At 44.2% G+C, this 24564-nt stretch overlaps 2 protein-coding genes across 5 annotated transcripts in view; one reads left to right on the plus strand and one right to left on the minus strand.

Annotated features, from left to right (window-relative positions):
* Pde1c (phosphodiesterase 1C) overlaps window positions 1–24564 on the minus strand; it is a 621274-nt gene that overhangs the window by 57015 nt on the left and 539695 nt on the right. The gene's annotated exons all lie outside the window — the stretch shown is intronic.
* Ppp1r17 (protein phosphatase 1 regulatory subunit 17) lies at window positions 67–17305 on the plus strand. 4 transcript variants are annotated; one of them, XM_052720616.1, is made up of 5 exons: window positions 67–182; window positions 5784–5938; window positions 9436–9588; window positions 10773–10925; window positions 16104–17305. In XM_052720616.1, exons 2-5 carry the CDS (start codon window positions 5845–5847, stop codon window positions 16181–16183), a joined length of 480 nt encoding a protein of 159 aa, XP_052576576.1. In that variant the 5' UTR covers window positions 67–182; window positions 5784–5844; the 3' UTR covers window positions 16184–17305. The 4 variants fall into 4 exon arrangements, with proteins under 4 accessions (XP_052576576.1, XP_052576577.1, XP_052576575.1 ...); XM_052720617.1 differs by lacking the exon at window positions 67–182 and adding an exon at window positions 776–917 and having other exon boundaries at window positions 5844–5938; XM_052720615.1 differs by lacking the exon at window positions 67–182 and adding an exon at window positions 782–917 and having other exon boundaries at window positions 5661–5938.

Raw genomic sequence — 24564 nt, forward strand, 5'->3', positions numbered from 1 at the left:
CTTGTTTGACTCCTTTAGAAGAACACAGGTTTTCTGGCCTCCAAACAGTGTGGTCAGGGGCTGCTCTCTCTTGCTTTGGGCTTTTTGAAATGTTCTTTGATAAGCAGTAGGACAGAGTGGCCAGGAACGGAGACTTAGCATCAGCTGCTGGATTCAGGCCCTTCTCTTGCTGTTTGGTAACGGTAAGACCACTTTCACGTCTGTCTTCCAAGGGTCCTGAGTTTTCTGTGACTTGGTGTCCTCCTGAACAAATCTGTAAAGCTTTGAGACACTTGTGGTGATGGTGTGACCTCTCAGTTTCACTCTCCTGTTAAGATGGGGGTTGCCACAGCTGTTCTCTTCAAGGTTGTCAAGGCTAAAGGAATTTGGAAGGGTGCCTGGCACTCAGAGTGTTAACAGTCCGTAAATGTGAGTGAGTGACACCACCATTATCCCTTTCCTCATTGTGACACTGTGCTCTGGACACCAGCTTCAGTGTTGAAATTTGTTGTGGCTCCTCAGTGACAAGCTGCTAACCTCTGGGCCTCAGTTTCCACATTTGTGATGCCAGGCAACCCCACCCCTGGAAAAAGGGTTTTAAATCTGCTGCTGAATTTTTAGGAGGATTCCCAGGTGGAGTTGGTTTGTATAGATTTCTAAGAACTCAACATAGACTCTGTATGCTGTTGTTTATAATACACAGTTGTTGCTGCAGAGAGCAGGAATGACCAAGTTAGTTATCATTCCCTCTCCATCCCCCTGGCCCTGGTGCCTGAGAAACAGAACATCCCCATGGCAACCACAGCAGCTGGTCCCTAGATAAGAGGAGCTGGAGCAGGGCAGCGGCAGGCAGTGCTCCTGAGGAGTAAGAGCCCGGCCTGGTGAGAAGCACACTGCCTCTAGCCTCTGCTTTCTCAGCTCAGCACCTGCACTGATTGGTAAGTGCTTTGGATTTTTACCCCAGGAACTCTTGTGATGAAAAAAAAAAATACAGAGCAAGCTTCCAGTAACTTACTGCTTCCTTGTGTTTGGTGGGACAAAGCAGTGTGCAAGGCTAAGCTGGGGATCCCTGGGGCAAAGTCACAATTGTCACACCAATTTTCTGGGGGTGCGAGGGTCCTGAGTTCTCTGACAGTACGTGTCCTCCCAAACAAAAGCTTTTGTGAAGTTTGGAACTGAGTGTGGTGTGTCTTCATACTCCAGGAGGCCTTCCTCATCTGGGCAATGTGTGCTTGTCTCAGTTCCCCCTCGAATCCTACTTTACGGCCCAGGCAGTCCTTGAGGAAGACTGCGTGCAGGCTCGGGTCTTCCAAATGAAGAAATTCTGTTTGTGCATGTGGTGCGCTGGGGCCTGAATTCAACCCTCAGTTAAAAGAGGTTGGCGGGGATAGGAACTGTGCAAAGTCAGAGAGGATGCTAACCAGATTTACACTGGACTGCAGATATAATTTTTCCAAAGCTTTTATTGCATCAAGTAAAGCTAGACTTAATTGTTTGGGGTTGTCCTTTAGAATATTGTATGGCTAACGGAATGCCCACCCTCTTGTGAGACTAGCTTCTGTTGATCTTGAGGCCTGGAAAGGGATGTTCTGCCTTTGATCTGTGCCTTTGGGTGGGCTAATTTTATTAGCAGTTTTAGAAAGGGCCAGAACTAGGATGAGATTGGTATGACAATTTAGAGTAATTTACATATAGGCATTATAATGACAGGAACTAAGCGAGCAAAGAAGGCATCCGGTCATAGAAGGGTCGGTCAGTGTGTACCCGGCTCCTGGCTGGATGCTGGCACTCTCAGCTGCCTTAGGGAACAGCATCTGGCACACCCAGTTACAGTGTAAAAGCTATCTCTTCTTGGCCTTATGGCTAGGATCAAGTGCACAGATGAGAAAGCTAACTTTGCAAGATAATACCTCGCTACCCAGCTAGACAGTGGAGGAAGTAACCAAGACTTTGCTTCTGCCTAGAGCTGCCTCTCAGTGTGTCACCTTTGGGGCAATTTCCTGCCCATGGGTTAAAGTGTATATCTTTACACTCTTAAGAGAACAAACAAAATGCCTGGGCCTGCTTGTGACCTCAAGCTAAGCTGCAGAGGCAGCACAGCTGTCCCCTTGAAAGTAGCCTGGGTGAGTGGAGATTGGCCTTGCAAAGTGTGCATCTGAGTTTTCATAGCTATCCTGACACACACTGGCCCTCTGGCTCTTCTTCACCTTAGTGAGGTATCTTCCCGGATGCCTAGCTCCTTGGCCCTCTGATTTTAGTCTCAAAAGATTGATTGAGTGGCAGCTGTCATCAACATTGGCTGTGTAGTATGATAACAGTGGATGGGTCTTCACTCCCAGTGAGTGGTATTTGCATCTGCAGGTATTCCAGTTAAAAGAAAGACTGGGTCCATTATGGAAAGAGTTAGTAAGAAAGTTGCAAGATTTTAGCATACAGAATCCTGGAAATCTCCCTAAGATCCTGAAACTAAGACGGTTGGTCTAGTATACACTTTCCATGGGCCACCCACATTCTTTCCAATAACCACCAAGAAAATGCTTCAGATAATCAGCCTTTTACTCTCTGAGACATCTGAAAGCTGAAAAACAGGAAGGACAAAGGACGGTGCTGCTGTTATATAGTTCACCATAAACTCACTGAGCAGCAAAACCTGACCTGAAAGGAGATGAAGCTTCATGGAGCTTGTCCTTGCACCCTTTATTGTGAATCCTTGCATTTGGCTGTAGAAATAATGCATAAGATTGCTGGAGCTCCCCGAGGCCCTTCTGGGAATCTTACATAATGAAAATGCCCTGGTTTCCCCAGCACATTTTTGGCTTCAGGTGAGGGTGGGTGTGCCTATGCTAACACTCATCACTGAGTGAAAGTGAGAATTCAGAGACCCTGCTGAGACAGCATGAAGCAAGGAAATGACAAAGGAATCACAAATCACTTGACTAAATCGAAACACCCCTAGTGTAGTCTCTGAAAAAGCACCTCAGAAGGCCTAAGCATTGGGGTTGCAATCTAAGGACCCAGAGGACCAATTATTTAGGTTGGAAGAAAATAACTGGTTCCCCAGAAACTCCCAAAATTACAGACAACAAACAGGCAAGAGAGTCAATGAAAGCTTCCCTGTACATCGTGACAAGTGCAGGGTCCTCTCTGACACCCTGTGTGGGATGCAGGTGGAGCTAAAAGGGGAATACATGGGCAGAGGGGGGGCAGGAATGAGACAGACCTGTATCTCACCATGGTAGGGAGCTTCTTTTCCTCTGAGCATGGGAGTGGAGAGCAGGGTAGGGCTCTGTTCATCTCACACCAACACTCATCAGGCAGTGATAAGTGACCTCCATCAAAGAGACAACCCTGAATCTAACACTCCCTCATCATTCTTAGAAGTTCTTTATTTTCTTTGAAGATTTCATGATGGGACAGTCATAATGACATCATCCAAGATTAAAGTGTCTTGTACTCCTCTGGGCAAAACATATCTCTACCAAATGTCTCTGATATTGTTGTAACATAAAATCCCAGATCTGAAAATGGTCTCCCAGCCCCTCCAATCTATCAAACAGTAGTCCATCACGGATGGATTTCAATCACATCGGTTTAAAATAGAATCATTTCCTCTGTGGACAAAGAAATCTGAGTTGTCTTTGAGAGGCGCTATTGTCAGATTTGTGACGAGGTATTGGCTGCCCCAGTCTGTCCAGGGGGCTCCAACATCCTGGATCATGTGTACTTCACCAGCCATGTATAGATGCTTCCTTTGGTGGTCCACTGCTGATGAGATGGCTTATCTCAGATGAAGGCAGGTTCTCCCCAGCTCTACATCTACACGAAAGTGCAAGTTTCTATTGTTTCTTAGGATTTTTCAGTTATGCAGCTAGTTCTCATCAACCGTCATAGACAAAGGTAAATAATAGTAGCTATCCAACAGAAAGCACTCTCAATGTGTTAAACACAAGGCAATCCAACCCATCTTCACAGGAACTCTAGGGGGAAAGTATTATTACTTCAAGTCTGTTTGGCTTAAACATATAGGTTCAAAGTAAATAACCAACTACTGGACTCACAGGAAATGTGGTCCCAGTATAAGCAGCAATTTGCTTTCAGCTGGAGAGGAGAAGGGGAATATCGCAGACACATCTGAAAAGTGTGTACAGAAAGGGCCTGAGTCTCTGCAATGATTCTGGTTGTGAGTCATGAATAATGGTAGGTAAGTCTAAACTCTCTCAACTTCAGTTTATTCTGAGGATGGATACTATCAGCAGACCACCGTGGGGGTGATTATCAGCACACCTGAGACATTGCAGAAAGGAGGAAGTTTCATTAAATAGGACCATGTTGAGTCTGTCACATTTCCTCGAACCCTCAGCATAGACCCCACTCTTCCCTTTTCAAAAATACTGGCACAGAGGATAGCCTACAGAAGGTTACAACACTTTTTCTCATGGTTCCAGGGAGTTGACACTTTCTGCCCAGACACTAAGAACAATGATCTGAATTGATTTCTGCTGAAGTCACTCACACAGTCTGCTAAGAGTGACACTAAAAGCCAGGCTCAAGTGATCAGCTAATGGCCCATCTGCTTTGCAATGACCTCAGCTCTTGGGGGAGAATCCCTCAGCCTTCCCAGGAAAGGCAAAGGAGTTAATTCATTCTGGGCTCCCAAACTGTCATTGTGGATGATCTGTGGTTCCTCTGAATGTAGCAGGCTCTGGACTCGCAGGAGAAGAGGATCAGCCCAGTCATTTTAACCTTATTCATTTTTCCCCCTGACCCTACCCTTGTTATTCTGGACACCAGCAATAAATTATCAGATGGGAACACAAGAAACAGACTCTAATGAAGACTTTCTTTAAACCTCAGCTAATGCATTTCTCATTCAGACTTGACATGTGTCCATGCAGAATTTCACTCCTCCTGGACAAGGCTATAACTATCACGGTGAAAGTTCATGGATTTGTGTTCCAGGAAAGGCAGGAATCTGAGGACAGGAAGAGACTTGCTTTTATGTCAGGAATCCCTAGGAAGAAAGTAGAAATATTCACAAAGAACAAGCTTTCCCTTGCTGGGTACCTACTGCCCTCATGAATTGCATGAGGTGGCAGCTGAGTTATTTTATAAATTACAGTGGTGAGGACCCAGGAGCCTTATTTAGTCAACTCTGAGTTCAGAGGATTTGCTTTATTTTTAAGAGACTAAAGTGCCTAAAACTAACTAGGACTAGATTTTGATCTAAGCTTAACTAAGTCGTGTGACAACTAAATTAATTATGAATTTGTGCATTCCCATTCCTCATCTGTTACATAGATATAATCATACTCTACAGAAGTCAACACAGAAAATACATGTGACGTATGGTTGATGTTTTCTTTAACTCTTAGCCAGCTCATTTCTAATTTTGACTTTATTGGAACCTTTAACTAGCCAAATAATGAACATTTGATATACAGCAATTTCTAATAGGGAGGTGTGTGTGTGTGTGTGTGTGTGTGTGTGTGTGTGTATTTCATTTGATATTGGCTTACATTTCAAATTTAGCAATTAACTATAAGAAGCAGACTTAAAAAGTAGGATTGAGCAGGGGCCTACAATAATAATCACTTAGCATTCAATGTATTTATTGAATAAATGAGTGAATGAATGAACAGAAGGCATACTTATGTACAGATTGTTGCCTTTAATTTCTCCAGTGCTGGAGCTGGAAAAGACTTTCTCTCTCTCTCTCTCTCTCTCTCTCTCTCTCTCTCTCTCTCTCTCTCTCTCTCTCTCTGTGTGTGTGTGTGTGTGTGTGTCTCTCTCTCTGTCTATCTCAGTCTCTCTGTCTCTGTCTCTCCCTATCTTTCTCTCTCTCTTTCTCTCTCTCTCCCACTGAGGATGTCCACTGAGATGATGACCACTGAGCCAGTGCAGCCTCTGGAGCTTTCAGAAGACATACTGGACAAGTTCGATCCTCACTGCAGCCACTCAGGTAAATGTTCCTTTGGGAATGCTTGTCCTGTAAGCCAAAGAAGGTTTATCTATCATCCTGTTTTCAGGCAAGTCAGAGAGAAGGCCCCCTGAAACCTGATCGCCTGTGCCTTCTGGTGACAGCCTACACCAGATGGACAGGCAAATAGCCACGAGTCTGTGGGGTCTGCCATGTAAATATTAGCTGAAGTACTGGAGAGAAGTTCATTCGAATTAGAGAGAGACAGAGAGAGGCAGAGAAGCATTGTCCTGTGTTTTGGATGTGACAGAGTCCCAGGCAGAGCATTTTTGAGGCAATAAATGGAATGTGGCAATATAGCTTGTTTCCAGTATTTTCCAGCACACTTAAACCCCATGTGCAGTGCCAATAAAATATTTCAAATATCTCTCTTTGCCTATCAAGACAGAATTTTAAATAGCCCTTTTCTGCTTTATTGTCAATCTGTTTCCTTTCCAGAACTGACTTTTTGCATAACCTTTGTAATGAAAACACCAGAAACATTTCTGCCTCTACCCATTTCTAAAAATGAGACTCTCAGACTTTTGATGGATGGGCCTTTTGCATATTCATAGCCTTTGTTAATGCCTTGTCTGGTTATGACTCTTCTCGTCTCCCCTCTCCTCGATTGCCTTTAAGATATTTTATGTTCAGGATTCCTCCAAAAATAAGGAAAATTACAATTGAAATGAAAGTCAAAATTGAAACAAATATCTTGCTCTTTGTACTAGGTGCCAAGTAGCACCTTGGGTTTAGATGGTAGCCAACCGCTAATAGATTTGTATGCAAACTATGACCCTAGGGACCCACAGCTGGGCAGCAACCATCCTAAGTAACATCATTTAATCAATGCCTTTAGTGTGTATAACATGGGGAAGGGTGAATAAACTACTATGTAGCAACAACTTTGAAGAATTGCAGTGTTAGCCAGGTAGACCAGATAGCTGAGAAAAAGCTCCAAGAGCCTAGCTTGATCCTTATCAATAACCTGGCCAGATCTGCAAACTGGAGATGATTGTAGAATAACTGTAGGCTTAGTGTGGAGATTAAATGAGACAATTTGTTCCGGAATGAAATGAATGTCGAACAACTGACAAAACATAGGCATTGGTAAGCTGGGGGAGCCCACGTGCTACAATGAAATGGGTAAAATCTACCACAACTCCTTTTCTTATTATGTGAACTTCACACAGTCCAGGGCCCTCACAGAGTACAGCCTCAATAAGTGTTGATTAGATCGAGACTATGGGGTGACATCATCAATATCTTCCAGTTAAAGGAAAAGCTCACTGTCAGTGTCACCAAGGAGAACCATGACATCTGATTTTTGTTCTGATTGTATATGATGATGGTTGATGATTCAAGCACCATGGTGAATGATTTACTAAAAATTTCTAGTGTAACTTCCTTAAACATATGGACTATGAAAGATCTTCCCAACACACTATAAGCAACTTGAAGGCAAGAATAATTTTTTACCATTTTATCCCTAGAATAATCTAATAAGTGACTTGACAGATACTAGGAGGTTAAGAAATGTTGTCTGAATAGAGTAATGAATGACACAGGATATGTCTAGACCCACAAAAATGAAATAAAAGGTTCACATATTTAATCTTCAATATTTTAAAGAAGTTTTTCTGAACATTTCCCCCACACATAAAGCAGGGAAGAAAAGTGGGAGTGGGGTACAGCCATACACACCTGTAACCTCAACACTTAGAAGGGTGAAGCAAAAATGATCCTAAGCTCAAGGGCAGCCTGGGCTACACAGGGAAATATGGGATGGGATAAGGCAGAGTGGAAGGAAAGAGAGCAAACAAAGGAAAAGGAGAAGAGAGGTGGGTGGGGCAGGGAAGTGCCGAAAGGCTAACCTCGAACTCCCCACATTCTTTCACATTTCTAGAAATACCCACACTGTATCCAAGCCAAGGTTATGAGTTCTTAGAGAAAACATGCGGGTTCTTTGCTGTGTAGCTTCATTGAATCCTAGTAGAACAGCTCTTCCCACTAATTCCATTTGAGTCCATTTATTCAAGAATATATTGAACAAATATGAATTCATGGCTGCTGAAATGATCTAAAAAACACAAAATAATGGCAGCAACAATACTGACATCATTCTTTAAAATATTACCTGAGCAAAGATGCTATTAATATTCAGAAGATGAGAAAGGATGGTCAGGGCTGTGGTTCAGAAGTCAGACTGACAAGGTTGGAGCTCCCTGCTGATCTGCTGGAAGCTCGGGCTGAGCCATTGCACAGTGGGCGGGATACTGAACAGGTGACATGAATCTGATCCACAAAAGCACATGCACATGGATTTAACATCTTCCCCACTAAAGCAGTGGAGATGATATCAACACGTCTAGAAATTAAGTCCCAAGTTCTTAGAATCAACAAATGAGAGACTAAGGGTGTGAACAGAGTTGTCCAACTTCCATTTAAAGCACACTTGTTGGAGAGGGGTGCAATTAAGAACAAAATTCCAAAAAGGTTGTGATCTTTGTCTCCTTGATGACTCTGTCTGGAGCAGGAGATTGCAGAAGATTAATCATTTCAGAACAATGGATGGGGGCTTGAATAATGGCAGGGAAATGCATAGGAGAGCAGAGCAGAGCAGACAAAGATGTCTGGTTTAAGATGCAGCCAAGATAAGGCTTTCACGAGGCTAGTGACTGGTCTGGAGTCATCGCTGTGAGACCCTCTGACAATGTAACATAGAAGCTGGGCTGGAAAGGATCTAGTAAAGGGGGCTGTGAAAAGTAGAGATCCGACAAAAGACAGCGTATAAAGAGGACACTTGAAAAGACACAGGGCAGAAGAAGCCCTGTAGATGCTGAAGCCCGACTAGACAGCCCACAGAGGTAAGGCAAGTAAGAGATTCACTCTTCACTCTAGTGGAGCATTCCAGGATCCAGAGAGCCTCTGTTGTCCACGGCTTGTGGACCTTTAAAGAAAGCGATTCTTGACCAAAAGAGGCTATGAACAGTGAACTTACTGTCCTGAAGAAGTTCAGCTCAAGCGAGTTCTGGAAGCCCTGGTCACATGTTTCTGCTTGCCTTGATGACTCCTGATTTCTCTAAATTTAAGGTTTTACCAGGGAGCTGGAGGGATGGTTCAGTGGTTAAGCCCACAGGTCCCAGCCAACATGTAACAGTTCACAACCATCTGTAAACTCTAGTCTCAGTAGAATCCTGATGCCCCTTCTGGCCTCTGCAGGTACTGCATGCACAGACATACCTGCAGGGGGGAAAAAAACCCAACAAACATAAAATAATAATAAACGCTAAACACTTTTCAACCTTTACCAAGTTCTAATTTTCTAGTCTATAAACAAAAACATGCACGTTTGTCCAATTCTTCCATTGATGAGATAAAAATAAACACGTTTCTTTTTCAGGCCTAATGGCTTCTGTCCCTAACATTGGATATGGTTAGAGACCCCCAGTTGTGGCTCAAGACTTATTTGTGTTACTCCTTTTCCTCCTTGAAACCAGATGACCTTTCAGACCAGTTCATTAAGGACTGTGACATCAAAAAGAAGCCGAGAAAGGGGAAGAACGCACAGGCCACTCTGAATGTTGAGTCAGAGCAGAAGAAACCCAGGAGGAAAGATACACCGGCCCTGCATATTCCACCTTTCATACCAGGTAAGGGGCAAGACACACTGCTCTGCATGACTGCAAGAACCCACTGGCAGGCTGCACCCATCTACAAGAAATTCAAGGGTCAAACGTTTGGGTTAAAGTCTAAACTACTAACAGTGCTGTGAAGTAGCATATGTAAACTACAATGTAGAAGTTTTCTCTCAGTAGCAGTGGGGATTGGTGACAAGGAGGTGCCCCACGTTTTGGAAATTCAAGGTCACAGGCTCGTGAGGTTTGGCATCACCAACACATAGAGACTAAAGTCCACACAAGCTTCCAAAGTTACCATGAGCGTCTACATCCAGCAGCCACGGGGTAGGATCAGGATGGAAGATTGATGGGAAGGACCATATGAGATGGGTCTCCCCAGCCCTAGGTGTCACCTGACCATGGAGGAGGCTAGAATGGCACTGGAGATCCAGACCCAGAAAGAAAAAAAAAGTGACAGTTAACATTTCTACTGTACTGTTTCCGCGTGTCCTGTGATAGGCTTATTCTCCACAGTTTTGTTTGCCCGTCTCCTTTACTTTTGGCCATTCATTTTTTTATCTTTCTACTACTCACAACATGCTCTGAGGGACACTAAGTGAACAGTGCACACCTAGGTGAAATGTGCATCAAGAAGCAACATTGTAATGGAAGTTATTAGTTCAAAACCACAGATCTATGTCTGAGGAGTAATTGGGCAAACATTCATAAAAGGGGCTATTACAGAAACATGAAATGAGGGAGAATTGCCACCACACGAAGCCTCCCTCCCTACATGATAGAGGAGGCAACTGGGTGAAAGTCAGTGAAGGGAGAAGAAGAATAAAAAATCAGGATGAACGTGTGTAACCCACAGCTTGCCGGACAGAAATATGTCCCCTCCTAGGTATAGAGGATGGGCTCCACCTTTGCATGAGCCATGACAAGTCAGAGGTGTTTCTCTGCCTCTCTTTCCTGAGCTAGGGGACAGTGGCAGCAAGATCAAGTTCCTCAGTCAAAAGAAAACCAGGCATTAAAAACACCCAATAATAAAAATGATTCTCACTTACTTACAGGAAACTTTTTTTTCAAGCAAATTTGAAAAGCTACATTGTTTGCCTTCTCCACCGACCAGTCCACCAGGTACCTAGGCACACCCCTGCAGCCTTAGGATCTGTAGACTTGACCCTGTTCCTCTTTCTGTTCCTCTAACCATGCAGGTGTGATCTCAGAACACTTAATTAAAAGATATGATGTCCAAGAGAGAGTTCCAAAGGGCAAAACAGGCCCAGCTCTTCACAACACTGACATGGAACAGAAAAGGCCAAGGAGAAAAGACACACCTGCCCTGCACGTGCCTCCTTTTGTCACAGGTAAAAAAGGAAAAAAAAAGCTGGTATAGAACATTCACAAGCATGATGGGAGCAGATTGGAGCCTTACCATCTGGAGGTGTGAGGGGCATGGCCTATGTCTGGCCCAGCAAGCTGTGTAGTACTCAGGTACCCCAGGGAGGAGTGCATTTACTGCTGCCTTCCGGGTTTTCCTTCATTGGCAATTCCCCAGGGCCGGCATGAGGGTGGAGGAGGCTCAGAAATAACTCCTGCTTCAGCAGACCTGGTCAAATTCACTGAGTCAGTGAAACAGAAATGTCAGTGGGACCTTGAGAATAGGTGAAATTCCTGCTTCCCCACCTTAGGTGGATTGGGCATGTTATGGCTGATGGATGATTTCCCAAATTCTAGGGACTGATTTTCAAGACAGGAGACAGAGATGGAGGAAGAAAGAGAGGAGACGCACAGATATTGATAGCTATCTTAATATGTGTCAGAAAATTACATGAAAAAATGTAACGAGGTATTATCCTTGTACCTGGGAAGCTCACACACAAGTTGGGGAGTGAATGGGGAATGAAGCAAGTGTGCTCCCTATTAGAACAGGAGTCTACTGCTCGTCTTCTTGCTTGCTCACTTGCTTGCTTGCTCGCTCAGCCCACACACCTTTGGAAACTAGCCATTCTGAACTCTGACTAGATGCATCCTCCTTAGATAATTCACATATATCGATAGTGTGGGAAAGTTAGAATATGCAGCAGTCCATCCTCACACTATCTCCATTCTTTCCGTGAGTGTTTATCTGGTAGTACTTAGCTCCTGGGAATTAGTACTGGAGGAAAGTCCACAGTCACATAAACAAACAGATCATCTGATATCTGCTGGGACAAATGAAATGAGGCGTCAAGCTAGGAAGGGAATGTGCCAGGGAGATGAAGAAGGAAAATTCTCTCGGATACACAACTTTACATCTTGATGCAAATGCCTTCCTTCCTGAATACTCAGTTATGATCCCATGACAATGGATGCTGCCTGCATCCTACCTGTATCCCAAAGGAGCAGCCTCCCTACTGAGTCAAAACTGCTGATCAAGGACTGTAGTGTCTACAAGGTGTTGTACATACAATGGCTCTATAGACTTGGTGAAATTCCTTGAGTCAGTGAGGCTCTGTTGTAAGTACCTTCAGTGACAGTCACTGCTGTTACTCCTGGCTTTCCCTACTGTAGCAGCTGAGGTTCTTTATTTCTGGAGTCTTTTAGTATGTAAAGAATTGGCAGTAACCACAACACTAGTTAAGCTAAAAAGGATGGAGCCTTTGGCAGGTATTCAGAAAGACTCATGCTGGTTCTAATAAGGGTGTTGAGAGAAGCTCACAGGCAAACACACCATAGAGACATCGCTCATTAACCCTTGGCAAATGGAAACTGGACAAGGATTCCCTCTCCCTTCTAAATCTCGTGCTAACCATCTCACTCCCTTAGGTTAATGAGCTTATTTGACAAGTCCAACTGCCTGAATAGACCCTCTAAGGCTTCCCTGCCAGGCCCAGGCTTTGTTTGAACTTGGCCCACAGTTGCCAGCAATCCATCTTGAAAACTGCATGGCAGGGAGCATTGTTTGTGATTGGTCAGAGCCAGGTACCAAGAACTGCTTAAGAGAGGAAGAAGTACTTTAGTTTACCTTGGTGGCAGAAAGAGCCAAACAAAAGAAAGATAATGCAGCAGGAAAGAGCAAACACCTACAGGCCAGTTGGAGGCCCGAGATGGAAATGGAGCACTTACACAGAGGAAAGAGTGGAACCTCTTCTGAAAATAGCACGTGTCTGCCCTGCCGGGGGAAAAGATTCCCCGAGTTTGGTTTATGAGGACACCTTGTCAGGGCTCCCCAAGGTTTAAGGAGCATATACTTAATGCAGATAGCTAAGTCTGAATGATGTCTAGGTGGGATCTTGCTCAGAAACAGCATGATGAACACCCCACAAAGTCCCAGGACTAGAAACCTTGACCCAGAACACTAAAGTTTCCTGAACTCTAAATTCTGCTCTATACAGAAAGAAAGCAGTGGGTAGTTGCTAGATCTTACTATGTCTGAGTCTTGTGCTAGGTGGCAGGTGTGGGGGATTGCTGGGAAGTTGAAGTTGCTCAAGGATTCCTACAATGCACAGTGGTTTTTAGCAGAGGTTCTAGAGGGTATTCTTAGAACATTAAAGAACGTAGGCCTGGGCTTGGGAGAAGGTTCAGTGGATGAAGTGTAGGACCTGAGTTTAGATCTCCAGATCCCTGCTTTTTTATCTGGGTGGGGGCATGGAGGCCCGTCTTTACCCCCAAGGCTCAGGAAATAGAGACAAGGGATGTCAAAGGAAGCTGGCTAGCTAGATAGGCTGAATTGTTCAGTTTCAGGTTCAGTGAGAGACCCTGACTCAGCATATAAAGTGGAGAGTGATTATGGAAGATACTTGATATAAAGTTCTTGCCTCCACACACACGTGTGCACACATGTAACTGCAAAAACATATAGACTCACATGCATGTATACAAACACATGAAAAATTAAAAGGAAAAGGGGGTTGAAGGTCCATGTCTCTCTAAAGGCACAAGTCTCTTTTGCAACATCAAGCCCTAGAGGAAATGCAATTTATTTTTCCCAACTGGATAAGCTGAGACTTGGGTGGGTTGAGTGAGCTCCTCAGTGGTGCCTGATGACCAAGGGAAGCGCTCTGGCTTTTGTGTCTCCCTCCATTCCGGGACATAGTTCTGACTCCTCAGGAAAACAGAAACCAGGAGGAAGACACATCACATTAGCGTTTCCCAGAGTGGGTTGTCCTCAAGCCATCAACAAGGACAAAAGAAGCAATGGTCCCAGGTACCCATCCCTACATGGATCCTCTGAACAGGATACCCAGATAGTCAAGACTATTCTGAGCTTTTTCACAAGTCATCCTTCTGACACTGTGATGAAGCACCTGAGAAAGTCAACTTCAGGAGAGGAACATTTGACTCAAATCTTCAGAGCTTTAATCCATAGCTGCTTGGCTTTGCTGCCTTTGAGCCTGTGGTAGGAAGGAACATTGCAAAGCGAGGTGCATGGTGGATCAAAGCCCTTCACCTTGTAGTGGCTTGGGAAGAAAACAGAAAGACAGGATGGGGATGGGCTGTCCATGCCCTTCAAGGGCATTCCCCCAATGATCTCACTTCCTTCTGATAGGCCTGCATCCTAACAACGCCACCACCTCCTGACCTCACCAGCGACTGGGAGCTCTATTAAGAGCCCGAACACAGTACATCCCATATCTTTTCCTCATATAATATTCCAACCAGTGTTTCATGTGTTGATATAAAGTGGCAGCTCATTTAGCACATGAAACTATGTTCTGTGCCCCTGTGGGCAGGTTGTCCCACTTCAGGGAAGGCCAGCCTTTACCACTGAACATGTTCCTGCTATTATTGCTGTCCCAGAGCCTCCTCCCCACCTTCTGGCCCAGATTTTCTAGACCTACATTTCAAGGGTACCCAAAGTAACTAGAAAGTGGCTGAACATAGGAATTAAAATATTTTTGCCCATTTTAAATTACCCGAAGTCCATCAACATAGCTAATTCTCCATGCTGCTGGCATACTATCTTTAATTGTAAATAAAAATTTAACTCTATGCCACTGTGATAAGAGAAAACTTCTCCAACTGTGCTTTATAAGTGATTTATGCAAAAGCTTTGGCTTTAGCCAGACTTGAAATTGTTTTTCTCCTCCAATAATTACTAGCTAACTGGTTAAAAATATAAACAAACTGAGAATTGAATCGAATGAATAGTCATTAAGACCCACACATAGTTTTCATTAATTTGCTGATGCTGAATGGAGGCCCGGGCTGTGGGAAAGTCCCTTGCAGAGCACAACTTCATTCCCCACGTTCAGATCGTTGGGCAGTGCTGTGTGGACTTCAAGGTCTCCACTGAGAGCAGTGGAGGCAGGCCGTGCAAGTCTGTGCTTGGGACACGTGCCTGGGGACGAGAGGAAAACGACAGAAACTACCAAGGACTGGGCTTGACCCGGGTGCAGGTGTCATTTCTTAAAATGGCCCTACTGTCTGTCACAGAATGGGCAGGACCACCTGAGTCTCCTTTGTTGGCCTTTTCTGAACTGATCAGTCCTGAAAAATTATACTCCAAAAAGAAAAAAGAAAGAATGTGAAAGAGCAAAAGAAAGAAAGAGAAAGATAAGAAAAAATAAATTAAATCTTCTGAATTTCACAGGCCAGGGAATCCTTGGAAGAACAACTTTATATTTTGTCTAAGTAAGGATTCATCTAACATCTCTACATTTTGTAAAAAGTGGGGATATTTTAATTCTATCTCCAAACAAAGAATTGCTCTAAGGTGTGGCCATACCATGTATGAACATACACTGCACTGTAGATTCTTCCCTTTGCTCTTAAGTATGTGGACTCTGTCATCCAAGGGTTGACACTGGGGAGCAGACATTCAGAGATCAATATTTTCTCTGGTGCTTTCACATTTGCCTTTATAAGTCTTACTGTTCCTTTCAAAAGGGAAATAAACTAACAAATCACAGAAAAATAAAACAGAAAACAAAAAACATCATTTAGCCAATCATAGATGTGGCTTTAAATTTTTTATAATATGTGTTTATGAAGTGGGGGTGGCAGGGAGCACATGTTCTCCACTGGGCCCGTGGAGGTCAGAGGACAATTTGCAGGAATTATTCTCTCCTTCCACTGCACGGGTCCTGATGGTCAGACTGGGGCTGCCAGGGTTGATGGCAAGCCCCTTTATTCCCTGAGCCACCTCACTGGCCCACAGAGGTGACTTTTTGCTGGCGTGTTACAAACATCTTATTAGTTGATACAAATCCTCTTCGTAATGAGTATTAGTGTCCCCTGTTTACACTTGAGAACAGAACATTTCGACAAAACATTACCTTGCCCAGTTTAGATGAAAGGAGTGACTGAGCCGAAGCCCCCAACAGCAGGCCTCCTAAATCCCTGTGTGCATGGGCCGTGGCTTAGGGCCTCTGTCCCCCCTTGCATCCAGAGTAGTGTCCTCTTGAACACCTCTACAGTGGTCAAATAAGGCCACTTGGTTCTCTCCCCGACACAGAAGCATTTCTGGGTCACTATGCCTTTGAGAGCAGTCTTGGTGCTCCGGGGCTGTCTGATATTTCCACTGGACATTCTCAATTGTGGGTCTCCACTGTGTTTTGCAGGTTTGACTCTGCTCGGAGATGAGAGCCCCAGAGTAATTATGGAAGACGATGAAAAGGACGGCGACACAATAGCTATTTAAAGACCTCTCCCCCGAGGTTGCGAGCAAATAGGTTAGATCGGTTCCCTATGGTGACCTAGAGAAAAAAATATAGATTTGTCTCTGCTCTCATTTTGTCCTAGTGTGACTCTAAGATCTAGACGCCGCCTCCCCAGGAGACCGACTGGCCAGCTTGCCAGTCACCTCCTGATCTTTCCTCCTGGGCTGCTTTCCAGCCCCACTTCTTGAACTTCCGTTTTTCCATTCAGTGAGAAGTGTATTTTTCCAAAGTAAGAGATAAAGGTGAGAGCTCAGGGATCAGTGTCTGCAAGCAAAGAACATGGATGAGAAAGGGTCCCTCCTCCTGGCTTAGCGGCTGGGCAGAGTCTGACTCAGCACCAACCACGCCCATGCGAAAGTCCCCCAGGGCCACCGCAGCCAGTAAGACTGGTGAGAACATTTGGTCTCTAGCTCACAGAATGTTCTGATGAAATGGTTTTTCATTTCTTCCTTTCTCCATTGTGAGTCCAATTCTGGTCACGCTCTGAAGACCCTCGTTACAGATGCTATAAAGGTTCAAGGGGAAGCAGCCCGTCTATCGTGCGATAGCTGAAGACGTTGGAGGCCGAGAGTGTTGGTCTGTGTAGGTCTTACATTTAATTTTATTGTTCAAAATGAGAGTTCTTAACTACATTGGTTGTCTTGACAATTGTGAATTATGTCATAAGTGAGTCATCACTAATGGTAGGTAAATAAATACCAGTGATTGTGAGGAATTTATTCTAAAAAATTTAAGGCCAGTTGAAGGTTGTTCTGATATTTTCAGCATCTCACTTAATTAGACTCCAATACACTTTCTTATATAGAAGGTGGTGTGATCTAGTGAATACTGGTGTGCATTTAACTCCTGTGCAGCCAGCAATCTCTGTGTGCCTGTGGGAGCTTTGCATATAGACTTCATCCACCAAACAGCTGACAGGGGAAATGTGAGGAGTATTAAATGGAAGAAAAGCAGACAACCTAGTGCTCAGACCCAAGAAGGGGAGCATGGGACAGTTCTGTGTATACTCAAGCTCTGGCTGTTTTCCTTTCTCTCCTTCTGTTCTCCTTACAAAGATGTAAAAAATGCAAGACACTTCAGAAATAAAGATGCTTCTGCACACATCCCTGTGTCCTGGAACATCTCTCCTAATACCCCACTTGCTTAGCATTATAAAGAACAAAGTTTGACAAATGAACAGCCACAAACCTTGCACTATTTGGCTTTGGTTTGCTCGTGTTTTTGTTTTGGCCCATAAAGACTTTTTAAGTTAATTAAATTAGCTGTTAATATTTAAGAATCAAATCCAGAAAATCTATATGGAATTCTAGATTTTATTTTCTCTTGAGAAAGTGTTTGGAGAGCTGACAGTCTATGCAGGCTGGACTCTAACTAAAATGTGCCAACCCTATGACTACTCAGTTCTGTACACAATTCTAGAAGGCTTGCACACACCCCTTTTGGAGACCTGTTCCATCCTAGCTGCTGACCCATTGACTTAATGCTACGTAAAATCTAAAGCTTCATGACTCTAAACCTTTTCTGGAAGTTTAGAGCCGTAGCTAAATAAGTTAGTAAAAACATACAACCTATTCCCAGGGACTTCTTGTCTTCCTGATCCAAGCAATTCCAGTTTTGGGGGAAGGAGTGTAAGACAATGACCACATTGCTGATTGAAGCATAAACAATGAAAAGGGCCACTGTAAAGGTTTCAGGCAGTCAAAAGCAATTAGAGGCAGGTGAACAGCAGTATTAGTGCACCAACAACAGAATGATTTGCAGAAGGTTTCTCACCGAGAAAACACAGACGTACTCTTGTCTTATTAGATTTTTCTGTTTAAACATGGCAAACACCTGCAGCCACGCCTGCAGGGTGTGCTTAAGGACTCCTGGTAGTTTGGGAAAGCACCTATCATTTCTGGTGGGAATAAACTGGCTGTACTAAAAGCAAGAGTCTTGAATTCCAGTCCCAACTATGTGACCCTGAGCAAATCCCTGGAGCTCTGAGTTTGAAAATAAGGATAATGGTCCTTATTTTACTTTCTTTGTAGTTTGAAAGTCAGAGTATAGACAAGGGGTTTTGTAAGTTAAAATGCCCACCCACTGTAAGCTGGGAGGATTTGAGCAGGGATGGTACCTTTCTGTGGACAAACCCCACCTGCCCTAGCATTGAGCTGTGAGCAGTTATGAAGAACTGGTTGGGCACATTGGAAGGGTCTCAAGTGGGTAGAGCCTGCCACCTGTGCAGTCTTCTTAGAAATGTCTGCCTTCTCTGTGTGAGAAGCCGGCCCTTGTGACAGAGTCCCAGCCTCTATGGGAAGGGGCAAAGCCAGATAAAGTGCAGCCAAACATGGATGTCACTGTAGTGATGTGGGGTGAAGCCAATCCTCCCTCATGCCCCTCGTCCCACGTGTCCCTTTTCTGAGTCGTAGATCGGGCGTTTAGTGACTAGACCTGTCGGTAGTTCTCTACATACTGTACATTCCCTCCAATCAAATGATGGTGCTGATAGCAAATGGGTTTCAAGCACCATTCAGAAAGCAGGTCAAACTGAAGAAGCAGTTGGCCATTCATTCTTTCTGAAGGCATCGTCAGTGAACTCGAGCTCACTGAAATGAGGACACACCACATGTGAGAGTTAGCTCTCTTTCAAAAGCACTGTCCAGATAGCCTTTAATAGTTGTTAACTGAGGTCACACAGCCAGCTTCTAATGCCCAATTATTATTTGGAGAGTCAGAAGAGGTGCTGTAGGGTAGGACAGAACTGTGAAGAAAGAGAGCAGGATTTTCTTTTAATGATATTTGGGTCAGTTTTTCTTCCCCGGCCTGTGGTACCCAAGTTGCCCTTTTTAAGAAGAGGAGACTGAGTTAGCATGTAGTTGTGGAAATAAGTTCAGAAATCAATTAATTTTTGCCAGCTATGAGGCTGGCCACATGACGGGTTTGGTGGAACCTCTATCATCCCCTGTGAGTGAAACTTTCTTGTCATTTCTTGTAATTCAAGAATGTGAAAGTGATACTCACAAGAGGCCCAAAGCAGTGAGTGGAGACACAGGCAGTGGGCAGCTGAGAATGCTCTGGGGGTCCAAGACACCCAGGATCTCCTTTAATCTATCATCTTTATAGATGTTCTGAACATGATTTTGAACTCCCAAATCAAGCCAGAAGAATGTGCACAGGTCTTCTCTTTGAAGTCATCTTCTCTGGACCCAAGCTCATTGAGATAAGGAGGCATCACTCATGAGAGTTACCTTTCTTTCAAAAGCACCAGCCTGGGTCTTTCCTTAAATCCAGACAGACTTTAATAGCATTCAGAGAACTCATGTGTTGTTGGAAACAAGCTCAGAACCGGAATATCCAAGATACCAACCTACTTTCTCAAGACGAAAAGAATGGATGTTTCCTAAGATGAGAAAAATTACAAGATGCCCTAAATGGAATCCTAAGTGCAGAAGGTGTTGGAGGAGAGAGGAGCCAATCAGCTGACAGTTCTAGGCAAAAACAACAAAAGACTATTCCATACTCCTGAATATATGGTAAAACCCAGTTTCAAATCCCAAGCTGCATGTCAGTCGTTGTTATCATGTCTTACAGCTACAGGCAAACCAGAATAGGATTCCTTCTCCCTCTGAATTGTCCCCCTGTCCCTAAGGCTTTCTCCATGGCCAGGGGGACTGCTGCCAGTCTACGAGGTCAGTGTAGTATATGTTCCATGTGAAAAACACATTGTTTTCAACTCCAAATTTTCAATGCAGAAATAGTCTTTTCAAATTACTTTTACTACATTGCGCATGTGTGTGTGTGTGTGTGTGTGTGTGTGTGTGTGTGTGTGTGTGTGTGTGTGTGTGTGTGGTATATGTAGGTCAGAGGACTTGCAGGGGGTGGGAGTCTGTTCTCTTCTTCCACCGTGTTGGTTTCTGGGATTAAACTCAGGTTGGAAAGCTTCTCCACAAGCACCTTTACCCATCAAGCCACCTCACCAGCCTTTTAGAAACACTCTCAGCTAGAAGTCCAAGGGACAGCTTTCCAACCACTGTCCCACCCTGCAGCTGGTGGCAGAGAGACGCTTGCCCAGAACTTGGATCTTTCCTGCCCAGCATCTGTAAGGGTACAAAAACCCTTTAACTTCAGTGATTTTTCCCAGTTTCTGCTTTGGGGAACCTAAAGTAGGTCCTTCCAGCAAGATGAGATTCCTCAAAGGAAGTCACAGGAGACAAAACAACAGGAAATGAAAGGCAAATATGTTCATCCTAATGTGCCTCTTCCTCTTGATGCTAAAGAGCTGCCCTGTGGGCTGGCTAGATAGATGGATAGAAACACTGCTCTCTGAGTCCTTGTCTGCTCTTTTCCTATGTGCCTCATGTAATCCTTAATAGTAATTTGTGAAAAGTCAAATAAGACCCAGGGAACCGAGAGTCAAGGCAGCCCAGGTGAGAGTCCAGGTGTCTGACTAGCCCAGTCCTGTTCGTGTGTTCATATTGTGTGGGATTCTGAGACTCTTCCTTTGAAACGGGGTCCAGGGCACAATGGAGGCTAAGAGATCATTCAGTAATCCAGAAAGTCAATTATGTAAGCAGCTTCTGACAGTCGCCTTCTGTCATGGTTGGATCTAAAATGCCCCGTTATTGGTGTGTGAATGCTAGGTCACCAGTAGGTGGCACTGTTTTGGGAGGTTCTGGAAACTTTTTTTTTTTTTTTTTTTTTTTTTCTGAGACAGGGTTTCTCTGTGTAGCTTTTGGAGCCTGTCCTGGAACTTGCTCTGTAGACCAGGCTGGCCTCGAACTCACAGAGATCCGCCTGCCTCTGCCTCCTGAGTGCTGGGATTAAAGGCGTGTGTCACCACCGCCAGGCTTGGTTCTGGAAACTTTAAGAGATGGGGCCTTGCCTGGAGGAAGAATGTCAACATTGGTTATGTCCTTGGGGACTGTTTCTTGCTCTGGCATCTTCTTATTTGCCCCTTTCTCTGGTTCCTGTCTTTCATGAGGTAAACTGCCTCCTCCTCCACCTGTTTCCATAGCTACAGTGATGGGTTTCACCTTGGGTCCAGAATCAATCAATGCACTATGGATTGAATGCTCTGAATATGTGACCCTAAATAAATCTTCTCTTGGGTGTTTTTGGATGTGGAGAGTAGGAATGTAGCTAATGCAGTGAGGACAGTAGCTAATACACCCTCTATATCTTGAATTTTGAATGCATAAGTGTACAAATAAAGGTATCAGGGTTCACAAGGGGTCAAATAGAATCATTGCTACAGGACACCATATTTTAAGATATGACAACACTTCTTTGGTCTTCTGACTCTATCCCCGCTCTGGAGCATCTGTTCTCTACTATGCAGCCAAGGGCAACTTTCATGTGCAAATCTGATCATGTTAGACCCTCTAACTGCCTTTTCTTGCTTAGAATAAGGGCAGAGATCTCAAGCTTGAGTCATGCTCCCTCCTTTCAGCTGTGGGCTCCAGTGCCATGGACCACTGCAGAGAATCCTTCTTCTCTCTCTTTCTCTGCCTTCCTCTCAATCCTGCATCGCAGCTTCTCACCACCCAAGTGAAGTCTTGGTTATTCTCCAGAGTTCAACAAACTCCCTCTCCCTTTTCTTTTGCCTAGACCAGAGTTCGTGAAACAACACACACTTTACTTCACAGTTCTTACTGCATTGTATGATTGCTCATTATAACTGGTTAACATTTCCCTCCCCACTGTTGGAAAAGGACCAAGGGTAGAGAGACTATCCGGATCCATAACACTTGCTCCTCTACTTGGGGAAAGATATAAACACTTCAGAATGTCATCAGGTGAGTAAATTAATGAACTAACTGACAAATAGCCAGGCCTGGTGGCTCCAGGTTGCATGGCCATCTGAGTAACTGCAGGATCACAAGGTCACCAACTCCTGCTATAGACAAGACCCATCATGATGGATCAGAAGGCAAATATCACCCACAGTAAGCTGGTCTGCTTCCTGAACCCTGTGTCATCTCTAAAGCACCAGGAAAATAGGTTTACATTTTCATACCCTTGAGCCCTCAGTGGGTAGAGTTTGTCCAATTCATAAGATTCCTTGGAGTCATCTTCCCCATTGTCCTAATCTGAAGCATTTGGTTTCTTTTTAATAGCACTAATCTCTTCCGAAACATTCCCCTCCTTAGCTGCATCTATGCATAGGATTTTCTGATCAAACTACAAGTTTCTTCAGGTTTATCTGCTCTGTTGTTTTGATCCAAAATATCATTATAAGCATTGCTAAAAATAGCCAGGAATAACCACACCTCAGCCTGGATGCTGGTTGCTGTGATATTTCCTCCATCACATTAACAAATCCATCAAATTTAAATTCAGCCTCACACAAAATATCAGGGCAAGAACAAAATGTAAACAAGTTCTCAGCTATATTGCAATACGACAATCTCTGGTTTAATTTCCAGTAGAATTCTCACTCCTATCTGAACTCTCTGGAGCCTGGCCTTCTCTGTCTGCATTCTCAGTGGCGTTCTGCTCTTCCAAGATGCCACCAAAATTTCCCATCAAGGCTCTCTGTTTACCGTATTCTGGGCTTTTTCTACTTAAGCCTCCACATGCTTCAAATTCTTACTACAAACCAGTTACAAAGGGCTCAGGAACCACACGTCAGGTTTAGCCACAGCAACAACTCCAGTCTCTGATACCAATGCTATGTTTTGGTTGCTTCTGTATCACTGTGGCCAAAACGCCTGAAAACACAATGTGAAAGAAAAGCAACTTGTGTTTCAGAGGACTGAGCCCCAAAGATTTATGGATATTTTAAGCCAAGTTTCTAATGAGAACTGGGAACAAAAAGCAAAGCAGAAAGACTTGACCCCATGCTGTTAGGCAGACCATGGGGCACCAGGAGAGAATGGTGGAGGAGGGGTTTCACTCCATAGTGAACAGAAAACAGACAGCTGGAAGGAACACCCAGGTGCCACCTTCCAGGATATGGTTCCATACCTAACCCAGGGTTCTACTTTAGCCATCCTCTTAAATGTTCCTAAACATTGTGAAATAACATCACCAGCTAGAGACCAAGCACTCCGTACTTGGGGTCATGGAAGAAATTTCATATTTAAACCTTTAGCAACACTTTCAATTAAATTCATGCACGAGAACTGCTTATCATTCACATGTCATGTTATCACTGCATTGGGAAGTAGATCCATCATTAAGTATGTGTGAAAGTGTCTTTGTTCACTCTGCTTTGTTTCAGATTTCAAATTGGATGGCTCCCCTGGGGTTCAGAACTTTATTCATTCAGTTCTAGCCCTAGACTCTGAACATGGTCACTTGGTGGTGGTCCCACAGCAGTCCTTGAACTGCACTGTTGTAGATGTGGAGTGGTAGACAGTATTAAATGAGTCCATGAGAGTCTGTTAAAGGGAATCAAAGATTTATTAAGATATGAAATTGGGAGAAATACGCTCATGGATAAAGAATAAAGTAGACAGCCATCATCCTCCTCTGTTCTGCCAGGGGGTCAATGGAACCAGCCATCAGATCTCTGACCACCAAGAGGAAGAGAGAGAGAGGAGAGAGAGAGAGAGAGAGAGAGAGAGAGAGAGAGAGAGAGAGAGAGAGAGAATGCACCTCCTCAGTTTTAAGCAGTCACATACCCCCCCCAAAAAAAAACACACCTCTATCAGGCCAGATAACCCAAGGTTATTGGTAGTATGAATTCCCACAACAAGACAGAGTACTTCTCCATGCAAGATCTTAGAATGCTAACCCACAGGCTGCATCTTATCTCTATAGGTGTGTCTAGAGCCTCAGGCAGTGTGTGGAAGGATGACACAGGACTGAAGCTTACTTAGTCAATGGAGACAGAAGAATAGGCTCACTAGTAAATTGACAGGGAGGTTAAGGATCACAGTATACAAGGGCACCAGAGCACAGTTGCTGGACCCTTCTTTGTTACACACAAGGACAGAAAACAAGGTGCAGAGAAAAATTCTGCCCCTCTTTGTAGTGGGTAGCTATTCCAGCTTTGACCTGGAAATACCACCCCCTTTGAGGTTTCAGTAACTGTCACGCCTACAAGGCAGAGACAAGAGAGGACCCCTGAAGACCCAAGACCCGGATGGGGGAGCTCTCTTGGTTCCTGGATCCTGGGCGCTGGACGCAGACCAAGCAGAGTTCTCCAGAGAACACCGCTGGACTGCATTACACCTTTCCCAGACCCTGTAATCTATCCCTTCACTTGTAAGTTACCCCACAAAATAAACCTCCCTTTTAACTACGTGGAGTTGCCTTAATATTTAAACCAATACCTCTTGGTTTGAAACATCAGGAAAACTCCCGTCATGATCATCTTGGAATTTGATGTAATGGTTCAGCCACAGCTTAAAGGAAAGAAAATTCTAGGCTATTT

This window comes from Peromyscus californicus, unplaced genomic scaffold (genome assembly GCF_007827085.1).
Source record: "Peromyscus californicus insignis strain IS unplaced genomic scaffold, ASM782708v3 Scaffold_6__1_contigs__length_162567912, whole genome shotgun sequence".
NCBI lineage: Eukaryota > Metazoa > Chordata > Mammalia > Rodentia > Cricetidae > Peromyscus > Peromyscus californicus.

Excerpts from the sequence above, each read along its gene's own strand:
- Ppp1r17 (XM_052720616.1), top strand. The coding sequence starts at position 5,845 with ATGTCCACTGAGATGATGACCACTGAGCCAGTGCAGCCTCTGGAGCTT. Across the intron at positions 5,939-9,435 it reads TCCTCACTGCAGCCACTCAG|ATGACCTTTCAGACCAGTTC; the intron begins GTAAATGTTCCT and ends CCTTGAAACCAG. Across the intron at positions 9,589-10,772 it reads TATTCCACCTTTCATACCAG|GTGTGATCTCAGAACACTTA; the intron begins GTAAGGGGCAAG and ends CTAACCATGCAG.